The sequence below is a fragment of the Vipera ursinii genome (assembly GCF_947247035.1).
Source record: "Vipera ursinii genome assembly, chromosome: 3".
Taxonomy (NCBI): Eukaryota; Metazoa; Chordata; class Lepidosauria; order Squamata; family Viperidae; genus Vipera; species Vipera ursinii.
The window spans coordinates 110323395-110337997 of record NC_139516.1 but is presented as its reverse complement, the minus strand read 5'-3'; the positions used below and the strand labels follow the sequence as shown (position 1 = coordinate 110337997).

The following is a 14603-nucleotide window of genomic DNA, read 5'->3' as shown; positions in this document are numbered from 1 at the left end:
TTCTTAGAAGACATTCTTGATTGGCTGTATCAGTGTATATTTTATCATATATTAAAAATACTGGTAGTGTCCATTGCTAGATATATTTTGTTTTGTATGATAGGTCAAAGAAATGGCTACAAGATTTGCTCCAGAGAGTTAGGGACTCTGCCAAGTGGATTTTGAGAGTGTTCAAGTAAAAATAATAAATTCAGTCAGTGGAAACAAATGATTGCATTTCACCCACTAGTTGTTTTTTAAAAAAATGTTTAATTGAAAGTATGAGATGGTTTTAATTTTTAATGGAAAACTCATATTGTCATTCAGGGAATTCGTACAAGTTTCAAGCTGGTAACAGAATGAATGCAATGCTGTGGTTCAAGCATCTGAGTGCTGCCTGCCAAAGCAACAGACAACAGGTGAAAGAGCAAAAATTATGAAGTCATGCTTTAGTTGCTAGTAAGACCTGAATATAAAGTGGTTCCTCACAAGATACAAAAAAAATTGTATATTGCTGTATTGCTCTGTTCCAACTCAGTGCAGGTGGGGGTGATGTCATGGTTCCGAACTCCAAGGCAAGAGGTTTCCTTAAAGAATATGTTTATTGGCTACAAATTATCCACACAGTCAAAAGTGAAACCAAGTCTAGAGTTCCCTCCAAAACGTTACAATGTTACAAAGTTACAAAGTTGAACTTCCCACCCCAGCACAATGTAATCAGCTAAGTTCCCCAATAAGAATACTTTGGCAGGCTTTCTAATGGAAGGCTCAGCCTGCCAAAAGTCAGGCAGCAATGACCTTGGTTCCCAGGGGACAAGATATTGTTTAGTCTAACATTAAAACCACCCATCCCCCTTCCCAGTACTGTGGCAATTGAAAACGAAGCAAAAATGGCTTCAACCAAGATTGTTGCAGAGTTGACAGTCACATCCGCTAGAGAGAGAACAAATCCTGCAGACAAAGAAAAGTTAGAGTTAGGAATCTCCCCGAGGCTTAGGATGCTTGTCAAAAAATCTCTGTATTAGCCTATCTGCCTTGACGTCAGCACTTTTTACCCATGTAGCTTCTGATAGTAGGTATGCCTTCCACTACTAAATGCTGTAATTTTCTTTGTACAATCTAGAATCAAGAATCCATTTTATTTCATAATGTGTTTCCCCCTGCACTAAAAGGGGACCAGGTGCTTTCTTGGGAACAGGTCTTAAGGAGGACTCCCTGACAAGTTTTAGTAAACTGCAATGGAAAACAGGGTGGACTTTCGTCAATAAACGAGGGAGTTTAAATTCTACTGTAACAGGGTTTATAATTCGAACTACAGGGAAGGGACCAAAGAATTTTGGTCCTAATTTTTAATTAGGCAATTTGAGTCTTAAGTATTTTGTAGAGAGATAGACTATCTCCCACACATGAAACGGCTTCTGAGACCGTTTCTTGTCTGCCTGCTCTTTGTAAATTTTTGAGGCTTTCACTAAAGTTTTTTTTTCATTCTCCCAAACAGTTTTCCAGGATCTAAGGTTTGAGAGGTGGGAGGCTCCTGCATGTACTCAGGCATAGGAATGAAGTCTCAACCTGTAGCTATTTTAAAAGGAGTAAGTCCAATGCTACTATGCACAGTGTTATTATAAGCTACTTCCGCAAAAGAGAGGAAGTCAGCCCAGTTCATCTATTGGTAATCAACATAGCATCTAATGTATTGTTCCACCATTGAGTTCGCTTTCTCAGCTGCTCCATTCATATTCAGCTGAAAAGCTGACGATAGTCCTTGTGTGGATCTGATTAGCTTGAGGAAGTCCCTCCAAAACTTTGCAGTAAATTGAACTCCCCTATCTGAAATAATTCTCTTTGGTGTTCTGTGAAGACGGTATATATGTTTAAAGAACAGCTTGGCTAACTTTTTTGCGGAGGGGAGACTGGAACAGGTTATGAAATGTGCCTGCTTCGAAAAAAGGTCAATGACAGTCCATATTACTAAGCTATCCCTACTTTCTAGTAATTCCACAATAAAATCCATGGCAATCTCCTCCCAGGGTTGGGACGGGTCTGCTACCTGCTACAATAATCCAGGAGGCTTTCCAGGACGTTTTTTCATGGCTGCACAAGTTGCACAGCTCTTCACATAACTTTCCACATCCTTTTTCATACCTGGCCACCAAAATTGCCTCCTGACCAGATGTAAAGTCTTTAGAAACCCAAAGTGGCCAGCCTGTTTGGCATCATGGCTGCGCTGAAGTGCTTGGACTCTTATGTGTTCCTGGCAAGTACAGTTCTGATCCCTTCCAGGCTAACTCATCTCGATAAATCAGTATGGTTTTATTTGCCTGGAACGAGGAGTCGGTTTTTAATTCCTCCTTAAGGTTTTTTTTGTCAACCTCCAGGCGTTATCTGAGAAACTGACTGTAGTGGAATGATGGAGAATCTCATGGCAACTTTTATACTGGGGCATTCTGGACGTCAGCCAAAAAATTCTTTCCCCCGGGGAAATAATTTAAACTAAAATTGAAACAATTAAAATACTATGCCCAAAGAACTTGTTTGGGAGATAACTTATGGGGGTTTTCAATGCCTCTAAATGTTTATGATCAGTCCACACTTCAAAAGGGAACTTTCCCCCCTCAAGGAAATGACGCCAAGTCAACAGGGCCCATCTTACTGCAAAAGCTTCCTTCTCCCAAACAGCTCACAGCTTTGCTCAGTGTCCATTAATTTCATGGAGGTGTAGGTGCAGGGTTGTAAGTCTCCCCTTTGGTTTCTTTGCAAAAGGACTGCCCCCACAGCTACATCACTGGTATCAGCTTGGATGATGAATTGCTCATCCGGGTTGGAGCGTTTGAGAACAGGTTTGGCTGCAAACAGTCTTTAAGTTCTCAAGTGCAACTTGGCACTCTATAGACCACAGGTCTGCAACCCGCGGCTCCGGAGCCACATGCGGCTCTTTCATCCGTCCCATGCGGCTTCCAGTCCTCTGCCATGTGCAGTCCAAAAAAAAAGTGGGACTAAAAAAGTTCAACCAATCAATTCAAATATGCAGGGTGGGTGCATATCTCGCCTTGGCTCCACTCTTCAGTCAACCCTGTTCTGCGCATGCGCGCATGTACACGCATGTGCACACATTTTTTGCGGCTCCCAGTTTTTCCTTTTGTGAGGGAACCGGTTCCGAGTGGCTCTTTCACTGTTTCAGGTTGCTGACCCCTGCTATAGACCATGGCAGGGCTTGACAGTTTCCCTCCGCCTTTTCTAGTTTTTAATAGCTCAGTAATTGGCAAAGCTATCTCAGAAAAAGAGGGGATGAATTGCCAGTAGAAGTTTGTGAATCCCAAAAAACGTTGAAGTTGTTTACTGGTCCATGGGGGCTGCCATTGTAGTATGGCTTTAACCTTGGCTGGATCCATTTCCACCCTGTCACTGGAAATTCTCTATCCTAAGTAGTCTAGATACATTTGACGGAATTCACATTTTGAGAGTTTTGCATAAAGTTGGCTTTCAGCAGGTTTTTTAGTACTTCACACACTAACGTGCTCTGCCATGGTCCCTGTGCAAATGAGGATGTCGTCAAGATAGACTAGAACCCCTTTGTACAAGTGGTCATGCATCACTTGTTCAGTCAATTGCATGAATACGACTGGGGCTCTTTGAAGACCAAAAGGCATAAGTTTGAACTGAAAACTCCCTAGATGTTGTTAAAAGCTGTTTTCCACTCAACTCCTTCTTTAACTCTCACTCAATAGTATGCCTCTCTTAGGTCTAATTTGGTAAAAAAAAAACTTTCCTTTTGCTAAATGGGCCAGCATTAAAAATATGTACCACGCTGACAGCATTTAACCCTTTAAAATCAACGCATAGCCTCAGTGATCCATCCTTCTCTTTGAAGAGCACAGAGGCAGCTACACGGGATTTAGTTGGCTGAATGAATCTCCTGGCTAAGTTCTTATCGATATACTCTCTCAGCTCTTTTAACTCTCGTGGAGTCATAGAGTACATTTCAGGCTTGGGAAGTTTGGCACCCGGCAAAAACTCAGTGGCACAGTCAATCATTTGGTGGTGTGGAGGACATCAGATTCCTTCTCGCTGAATGCATCAGCTAAGTCTCGGTATTCGCTTGAGATGAGATGAGTCCCAGGTAGGGGGCCCATGACGGATTTCAGAGAGCCCATGGTTCTCATTTTCTGCAGCCCCTCGTGTATCAGTGGCCAGAGTAGGAGGCAAAGGCCCCATTGCTAATCTCAAATTCCTCACTCCATTTTCCCACCAGAGCATAGGGTGCCACTTATCAAGCCAGGCTAATCCCAAAATTACAGTTTCAGTCATTTTTGGGACCACTACAAAACAGATGAGTTCCCAATGCTCCCCCATTTCCAGGCACACTGGTTTGGTTAGGTGAGCTCCCCCTATAAGAGATCCATCAGCTTGTTCAAACCTCATAGCTATGGGCAATAATTTGGCACGAATGCCTAGCTTTTGGGGAGGTTGATTAGGCATCTGGTGCAGCCTGATTCAGTTAAAACATGCAAGTCCATTTGGGCACCTGCTTAGGGACTAAGAGCTTCGCAGAGATGGCAAAAGGCAGGACAGAGTGACTCACCATTGAGTTGTCTTCTCCCTCGTTGTCATTGTCATAACGGGCCAGTGTAGGCAAGTGCTCTGCTGGGGTCTCATGTTTCCCCTGGGAAGGAGAAATGACCCATGCAGCTTGCTTCTGGCTAGCCCAATTCAACTTTTCTCGCACTGCGCAAGGTTTCCTCTTGGGTTTTGTGGAGGCAGCAGGCGCACTCTTAGCTGGAGGAAATGGGATTGGACAATCAGCTGGTTGATTTCCAAGCTGCCCAAACCTGAAACACTTGATCCAGGGGGGTCCAACAGGTACTCGAGGAAAGCCAGAGGCTGTGGTAGGTGGAGGGCGTTGGCCCACCCTGGCGTCTTTCTTGGGTTTGCCTTGGTCTGGACTCCAATGCTGTGGGTCTGTGATAACGGTCTAGCTCGATGTCTAAGGTTATAGCCAGGCAGTACCATTCGCAGAGTTGGTCAGGGATCCCCCTGTAGGTATACACATTGAATAATTTACAGTCTGAGCCTGCCTTGAAGTGGTGAATTAGTGATCACTCAGGCCACTGCCTGATCCATCCAGCCACTTTCCAGAATTCTCTTAGATATTCTTTCGCTGGCCGGCCCCTCTGCTTCAAATTATGGATGTCCTTTTCAGCTTGCAGGGCTTGGGATTCATCTTTGAACCTGGCGCTCAACTCGCCCATAAACAAATTGATGTCCCACAATTTTGGTGCCTGTTCATCGTGTAGGCCAGTTGCCCATTCGGCAGCTTCCCCTTCCAGGTTCACTGCTATGACATCAACCATTCTGGCTCTGTCCAGGTAAGCATTTGCATAACGATTCAGGTGAGCCCACACCTGATTCAGGAAGAAAGACAGTCCCCATCAAAGTGGGTTTGATAGGAGGTGGGCCCACCGGCTGTTGCCCCCAGTAAGCTTGCTGTATACCTGGCCACTGGTGCTGGGGTGACAGAAGGCGGGGCCAGGCTCTTGGGCTTTCAGGACATTGATCTCGGGGCTCTGCCAACGCTCTGGACTCGATGTTAAGGCTGGTCTAGGCAGCGGGGATGCAGCACGAGTCATCGCTATGGGACTTGGGCTTCGCTGAGGAGGTGGAAGAGTTGGGGAGTGTCTGTCACCTAGTCCACTGGAAATAACCTGGTAGGGCAATCACCTCCACTTCCCCAATCTCAGGTCAGTCAAGCTTCTCCCTCAACCTCTCGATGTAGTGGCTGTGGATGGCGGTCAGGTACCTCCACTCCCCTGATTCATCCCAGCCAGCTGGCCTCTTCGCCTTCCTCAGCACAGGTGAACGAGAGCCGTGGGATGAGATCAGTGGGAATTCAACCTCAACAGCCTTAAAGGTGCTCCACCGCTGCAGGGCAGCACCTGATCTCCAATTCACTCTGAGGGTCAGTATTTCTTCTTGCTGCCTCAGCATCTCCGACAGGGTCGCCTGGGCTTTCAGCCTTGCTCCTGGTGCAGGGGCTGCACTGTCCGCCTGGGCTATAGCCTGCGTTCCATCAGCCAATGTCGTGCCGAGGCCAGTGGCCAACTCCCCCTTCTTCTCCATCTCTATCTCTTTCCTGCGTCTTTGTCGTCCTCCTAAAAGGGTTAGGTAGGCAACTGGGGCTCAGGATCCCAAGTTTTAAAGTTTGAAGGAGACTTGGTTTAATGTCATGGTTCCAATAGATGAGACCAGTAAAAGCAGAACTCCTAGGCAAGAGGTTTCCTTAAAGAACATGTTTACTGGCTACAAAGTATTAGTACAGTCAAAAGTGAAACCAAGTCTTGAATTCCCTCCCAAGTATTACAATGTTACATTTGACATTTCATATGTTAACTCTATTTACATTTATTTTGTATATTCATTGTTTTTGGTTGCCAAAGTACTGGGAGGGGGGAATGGGTGGTTTTAATGTTAGACTAAACAATAATTCGTCCCATGGGAACCAAGGTTATAGCTGCCTGTTATATTCCATTATCAGTGTTTTAATTTTTAATTGTTGTAAGCTACCTAAAATCTGGGAAGATTCAAATACCTAATAAATAAATAAGAATCGTGGCTCTGTGGAGAATAGAATAGTCCAAATGGAGCAAGCTTTGGACTCTATTTTTGGAGATCTCTTCCACAGAGTATTTGGTAATAATGGTTCTGTGCAGGATGGATAGGATGATGCAGCTGGAGCAGTTTCTGAAATCATATTGACCTGGTTGCCTCTTTCACTGTCTTAATTAAAAGAAGCATCATTGTAGGAATCCAGACTAAATCTTTCCAAACAGAGATACACAGCTTCCGCCTAAACATATCCAATAAAGAGGAATTCATTACCTCCATGGATAACTGTTTCCAGTTTTGAATTGCTCTTACTATCAGGAATATTTTCCTAATATTCAACTAGAGTCTGCCTTCCTATAATTTAAAAGAGCTGTCTAATGATCTGAATAGTAGGATGATGGATAACAGGCTATGGCTTTATTCTGTGTGAAATATCCTAAAATACCTGAGTCAGTTTATCATATCCCCTTAATGTTCTCTTAACAATAAAACTATCAAGTTATCTCAGTCTCTCCTCAACATACTGATCTTTGCTGCCCTTCTCTGAAAGCTTTCCTTATTTAAATAGAGAGTCCATAACTAAACATTGGATATAATGGTCTGATTAGAAAGAAATAGAGTAGAACTATAATATCCTATTTTTTGGAAACTACCTTACTGTATTGATGCAGCCTAAGATTATATTTCCTTTTCTACAGCCACATCATCTAGCTTTCAACTTTTGATTTACTTAATTCACAAAATTCCCTTTTTGCTTACACTATTGCCAAGTATTCTCTGTCCTATACATGTATGTACATTTTATTTTTGAAAGAAACGTTTCCATCAATTGTTTTCAGTTTGACTCCTTAGTCTCCCAAATTTATATCTGAAATATTCCCCCCAGCTTAATGACCTTCCACATCATAATAAAAATGTTCATGCATATCAAGTCCAGGATTGGATTCTGTGGACTGATTTCTCCCATAGCCTGGCTGAGGAACCTTTGAAGAGCAATCTGAGTATAGTTTTATGACAAACAAAATAACAACCATTAGGTCTTCATTCAAGGGTTCTCTTGTTCACCTCCCCTCTTTTTTATACTAATGGAAAGAGATTGGAAACATCTGTTTTTGGTTTTAATTAGGGGAACTATAATTTGGTTATTTGGTTATTTGATCTTTCTGGCCTGGACTGAGGGGGTTTTAATTTAACTTTAAATTTTAAATTTTAATTTGTTTTAATTGTGGGCTAGTCTTAATTTAATTCTATTTTAATTGTATTTATTTGAATTGTTTTAATTCACCCTGTAAACCGCCCTGAGTCCTTCGGGGATAGGGCGGTATATAAAATCAATTAAATAAATAAATTTGTTTTTGAAAGAGTAGTTTGAGAATAAGCAAGAACCAAAGGTTAGTTACTTATCCTGCCTACCGTATTTTCCGGCGTATAAGACAACTGGGCATATAAGACGACCCCTCAACTTTTGAGATGATTTTCAAGATTTTTTGTCTTATACGCCGGAAAATCAGCGAGCCCGGGAAGGCACGCCCTCCCCTCTCACTGTGGAGGAAGCAGGGCAGGCTGGCGTCTGGCGGGAGCTCCTAAGCTCCTAAGGAGTCCTCGGGGATGCTGCCTCAAGAGGGAAGAGCATCGTGCGGGAGCCGGCAGGGCAGTCCTGCACACGCGCGCACTCCCCGGCTGCTAAGGAGTGCTCCTTAACAGCTGGGGAGCGTGCGCGTGTGCAGGACTGCCCTGCCGGCTCCCGCCAGACGCCAGCCTACCCTGCTTCCTCCACAGTGAGAGGGGAGGGCGTGCCTTCCCGGGCTCGCTGATTTTCCAGCGTATAAGACGACTGGGCGTATAAGACGACCCCCCAACTTTTGAGATGATTTTCATGGGTTAAAAAGTCATCTTATACATCGGAAAATACGGTAATTCTCAAACCATTTTTTGAAAAAGTGGTATATCTACAAATTTAGCACAGTTGGAAGCAGCATATAAATCTCAATCTTGTCTCTATTTGATTACATAACAGAAAACTAGGGCTTAATTTCTAAACTTGAACTTAAAAGTTATACCTTTACAAAATTATTTCTTCTGTTGATAGGTTCCTGCCAATTTGATGACTTTTGAGTGACCAGCTACTGCAGAATTTGATCCATGAATTTGATCCATCCACTTTTGAATGCTATTTCATGGTGTGAGAAGTCCTGTTGAAGGCATGCCAGCTGTATTTCTGACTAGGAAGAAAATGGAAGTTCTGAATAAAAGCACTAAGATTTCAGGGAATTGAATGTGACATGAACTACTGTGAGGCTTGCTGCTACTCAGTATTCTCTGAACTGACTTGTGGAAACCACTGCCTTAAAGAATGAAAGGTTATCCAACATGAAACACTAAATTTGTGTGTGTGTGTATGTGTGTGTGAAACCTCTGACAGTGCTGTGCTTAGGTTAAGTAGGTTGTAGCTAGTTTGTATTTGTGTTTACTTTGTTACATTTTATTTTTAAAGCCCTGCTTTTTGCAGTTTTTCTTGTTGTAAAATCTGTACATCTGAAACTTAAGGGTGTTTCAAGGGGTGTCTGAGTAAGGGGATAGCCTGTGTGTTCTTGAAAAATATGCAGTTTATATCTGTGTCCCTCTGTATTAGCTCTTGTGCTCAGCTAATTGGGGGCACAATATAATTAATTTAGCTTAGAATGTAACAACTGTAATTTATGCAAATTTATCTTCTTTTTACAAAGCACTGACTTCGCAGAATTTTCTTTTCTGCAAGTGACACAACAGCCAATATCACATTCATTCTTTTTTTTGAGAGAGAGAGAGAGAGATCTTGGTTGTCAGTTTCAAGGAAGCTCTGGGAAACATCAGGAGGTCAGAACTGAGAATTTAATTTCAACATATTTTCAGACAAAACACCCTCATTTCTCCAAGAAACAGTTGGTACACATTATACACTTTCCATAAGCACATTTCCCCCTGAAAATCTTCTTTATTAATGCCTATTAACTATTGTTTTACAGATAAAAACCCTTATATTTTCCTTCTTGTAAAAGAAGCACATGATTAGGATTAGAAATTTTTCATTTTTTATGTCAGAGCTGGAATCTTATTTGTGTATAGTTTGCAAAAGTCACCTCCTACGTGATCTGAAAAATCTGCCCGTATAAAGATAAGCCACTGATGGGATTAATTACAAGTAGGTTTAGATTACTGTAAGAAAATATAGGTTACCATTTCACATATTTCTTTAAAAAAAACAACTTACCACCATGTGAGATAATTTGTAAAGAAACTCATGCTCTGAAAATTTGTCTGTGTTATGATAGAATGATACTTTGAACTAGACGATTTCAAAGTCTTCACATGGTAATAATTTTGATCAAAAGAAAACAAGGTCAGTTGAAATCAACTCCATCAGTGCTATAGTACAGCTTATAAGAAAATATAGACTGAAGTTATAAAGTAACTCAAATTCATGTGTGAATAGAATGTCATGGGTTCATATAGCTAAAGGATATGTTTTTAAAATAGCTTTTCCTGCTAATAGGAGATAGGAATGGCAGCTGTCCACAGAAGGAAATAAGGTTCGTATAAAAGTTTTGTTCAAAGTACAATGAAAAATAGGAACATATTTTAAAATTATCCACTCTTAATATCTATTTCTTTTCTTCCTGCCAAGAAGTTCACAATATACTTAAATTCTGGATTCTTGGGGAATTAATACTCAGTTCTGACCTTACAGTGGCATTTGTTATAAAAGGAGACTTGCATGTTCTTGACTTGCTTAGTTTACACATCTGCCAATAAATGACAGGAATTTTCATGGGAACATCTTTATAGCCAGCAGTATTACTATATAGAGTTTGCACAATTTAATTTCCACTTTTCTGAGTTTAAAACAAGCATCCCATTTTTTGATTTTGTGGAATGGAATCCTGTGGAATTTGTTTGTTCTAAAAAAAGCATGGAAGAAAAAGAATTGTGTAGATAGATTTATCCAATTGATCACCATTCTTATGAGTAGAAAGATGCAACTGCAAACCACAGCTTAATTAGGTATAGAGTTTTGGAAGATATAAAGTCAGCCCATGCCAGTTTTTCACATGGTGTCTATAATTAGTTTTGGCATGTTGAATGAGCATGTTTGAACATTTACAATATTTGATTCAGATCATAGAACATCCCATGTATTTTCTGAGATACATTGGTTTTGAAGCTTATGTAACATTTTCAGAGCTAATTCATTACGTCAAAATGTTTCTCAAAAGGAAATGGATGGTTTGGAAAGGGAGCACACACAAAAATAGACACATGTATCAGCTCAAAACCAGGTTGGAAACTTGTTTTTGCCCAATGAACTAAATACCAAAAGCAGCAAAAAGTAGTAAAAATTTCAACTTAAATATAAAGACATCTGTTTAAAAGCTTTACTTAGCCTATTTCCTTTAAATAACAGATAGGGGTATTATACTTTTACAGCTTTCAGCTTTCTCGTACACATTTTGTAGTTTTTGTAATTTATTTGTTTTGGTTTAATTTATTTGAAAAAAAATATTTCAAGCCTTGAACCATTCCAGATTGTATGGTAGTTTTAAAGATTGCACTTGTAAAAAGATCTACTTAATTTCTAATAATTTGCTTCATTCATCAGTTAAATTTCAGTAATGTAAAATTTTACAGTTCATATTATTAACATATTTTTAAAAGGTAGCTTTCAAAAATATGTATCAGAAATTCTAAATGCTGTTTGAGTGCAAATGAAGCATTTTGCTTGGTAGTACAAGTTTCTTCTAAATAATTGAGCTAAATACATAGATGCTAATACTATCAGCGATTGTTTTTATAATAATAGAAAATGGAATGAGTTCCATTTTTTACTATAACAAAAACACTGGATTTTTGGTATACAAATACATATTTCACTAAAATAGATTTTTAAGGTTTCATCTAAAAACAAATCAAGTTGCAAGAAATGTTTAATTCTGAAAGGCAAGATGTTTTACAAGACACACACTTCTAGTCAGTACAACTGTAGAATGCCTTATATGTGTTTCTCTCTCTCTTCTCTCTCTCTCTCTCTCTCTCTCACACACACACACACACACACACACACACACACGAGAGAGAGAGAGAGAGAGACAGAGACAGAGACAGAGAGAGAGACTGCTTCTTCATCTTGCATACTGTAAATGAACATCCTCTATAGTAGCATATGCCCAACAGCCTGAGTTAATCAACTTTCTAATTTCCTCTATTTTTTATAAAACGCAGGGGTCATGTGTTCTGAGTATCTCAGTACTCATTATTCTGAAAAGTTGATAGCAATTTGCCAGATTTCATTTAGCCCACATGAAGCTGGTTGAATAATACTGTCAGACTGCTTCGTCAAATCTCAGCCAAGATTTTCCTTGTAACGAAATTGCAACTTGCACTGCTTCACGCACAAATGATCCACACACACTTTTCTATGTACACTAAAGACATGGATGAAGCTGCTTTTCAGAACACATTAGCTGAAATGAAAGACACTGTTTCAGCTATATCTAAATTGTGTTTGAATCATAGAACATTTACTGTAGATATTGTTATAGACATACTATTTTCAAATAGGGTTAAGTGAGCTTTTTGGATTTCTTCCTAATGTTGTAGCATATTCCTGTACCATTGAATCAGATCAAACAAATCTGTTACACATTAGGTTTCCTTGTAATGCAAACTTCCAGTGGCTCAAGTTGCATCTTTCTTCCTCATGTTTTTGTGCATATTGCTTTTTCAGTTGTAAGCATTCTTAAATCTGATTTAGTTTTCTAATTTGGAATATTATATACTATGCAAACTTGAAGTCACTAAAATTTGAAGGATTGTTTTTTACTTTCTCTGAAAAGTCTGTCTGCCTAGATTTGGGGAATTTCAAGTCACTCTCTTTTCCTGTTTAAAAATGGCCTGTATTCAACCTTAAAATTTACATTTAAAAGTAAAACAGAAACAGAATATTCATTCAGAGAAGTATAACATTTCCTGCTCATCATGAGATGAGCATTTTATATCTGTATAAGATTTTTGCTAGTGCCTTAATTACCAGTTTGAAAGACCAAGGTGGCAACCCACCAAGTATTATTTCTATGCATTCCACTACTCATGTAAGTTGGGCTTTGAAGAAACTCCAATTAAACAACAGCCAGTAGAAAAACTCAATTTTTCTTAGCTCATTTCTGCTTTGAAAGTCAAGCTTTCTATTAGTAAACCCAGTAAAATTTGAATAGGTTTCAGTTCAGTGACCTTATACAAGGAATTTTTGTGCATTTGTGAACCAGTTCACATTTTTTGCATAAACTCCTCTATATATGTATGTCCTAGGCAACTGGACTAGGCAATGGATCTTCCAAGTATTCCTTCAGACCCTTCTCTCTCACCCTCATCACCAGTGTACGATCTTGCCCTAGAAGTGCAAGTTTCACTGAAGCATTTGATTAATTTTTTAAAAATCCATTTTGAAACTTCAAGATAGAAACCAGTTTTTAACAAAATCAATTATACATGAGGAGTTAATATATTTCTTTCTAAACTTTATAATATCTGAATTTTGAGAAATAAATTTTCAGCTAGAAGAAGAAAACTTAAATTCTGAAGGCCATGACTATTAGCTCTCTTTCTAGGTTACTTTTTCCACATATATGATAGAGGAGAACTGAACAACAGGATTTATAATTGAATGCAACTTAAATAGCAAGAGTTATGTCTTTTGCAAAGATACTGGACCATATACAGACTGTTCATAGTGAAGATCGTGAAAGTATATTATAGTTTTAAGATTTTTCACAACTTTCTGAAACAAAGTTGCAGACGTATCAACCTGTTTCTTGAGTTTGGGTGTCATTGAAGATCTAAGATGAAATGTGTTCAGAGCCTCTTCTTTGCAGTGGACAAATTGGCACCTTCTTTCCCTGAAAAAAAATATTTATTTTTCTTACTAATTAATGTGCTTACTTTACCGTAAATGTATTAGAAGATAAGTGGAAAAGGGGGATTTTAGTGAAATCTTGTCTTTTTGTATCCCTTAATAATAACATAATTTATAGTTATTCACATCATTATGAACTTCACATATGTAAAAACATGCAAAGTCTACGTTATGCTACACACAAGCCATTTTAGTACATTTTCCTCCATTTGACTTCAAGCACTATTTCGATGGGGGGGGGGGGGAAATGCACTATGACCTCTATGAGTGATGTGCAGTTTAGCTGTTCCTTGTCCTTTTTTCTTAGTTTTTTAAAATATTTTACCACATCTGTATGTTTGAACTGTTTGTTTGCATAAGCTGTTTCAAGATAGCTTAATGTATGAATTTAAAACAGATTTTTTCCTACTGAAATAAATTACTTAAAATTTGGATTCTGTGCATTGTCTTTTGCATAAGCATGCTGTGTTGCAGCAGGTCTTAGAGATGGAGCCATTTTTCCTCAAATGGCATGACATCTCAGATCAATTGGCTGTCGTGGTAGTTTTCAGCAGAGTGGAAAGTAATATAGAAACATAATATTGCCAATTGTTGGAGAAAAAAGTATTCTTATTTATAACTTAATGCACTTTAAAACTTGGCATGTATAGTAGTGTGGTTGAAAAAGTGTATAAAATCCTACTGTTTTTACTGAAGTATTGCAAACATAACATCTGAAAACCCTGGAAGCAAGATTTTTAAGAGTTTGATTTTGGAATAGTTAGACAATGGCAGAGTTGTGTTTCCAAAAGGATAGAGTTCAGAGAAGCTACAAGAATCTTTTAACAAAGCATTTTTCCAAGAAGGGGTTTCAGTGATCATAGCAACCCACCATATTAATCCCAGACTGTATTTATTCAGAATGTTTATAACCTGCACCAGTTTGAAAGGACTCTGCAGCAAAAAAGAGTACACCAACAAAAGCAGTTTTAAATAAATTAAAAATAAAACAGATTGTATTTAAAACCTACTCCAAATAGAATTTTAATATAACAGTTATCCCCAAAGAACTCTACTTAAGAATAAAAGACACATTCTT

The 14603-nt window shown here is 39.2% G+C and overlaps 1 protein-coding gene across 2 annotated transcripts in view; it reads left to right on the top strand.

Annotated features, from left to right (window-relative positions):
- The window catches only part of RALGPS2 (Ral GEF with PH domain and SH3 binding motif 2), a 117204-nt gene extending 103247 nt beyond the window's left edge, over window positions 1-13957 (top strand). Inside the window, exons 19-20 of one of the 2 annotated variants that reach the window (XM_083358705.1) lie at window positions 307-398; window positions 8669-13957. In XM_083358705.1, coding sequence (XP_083214831.1) covers window positions 307-398; window positions 8669-8698 — 122 coding nt within the window. In that variant the 3' untranslated portion in view covers window positions 8699-13957. Of the gene's footprint in view, window positions 1-306; window positions 399-1477; window positions 1564-8668 lie in introns of those variants that run through there. The other variant, XM_083358706.1, reaches the window with a different exon arrangement.
- The last annotated feature ends 646 nt before the right edge of the window (window positions 13958-14603 follow it).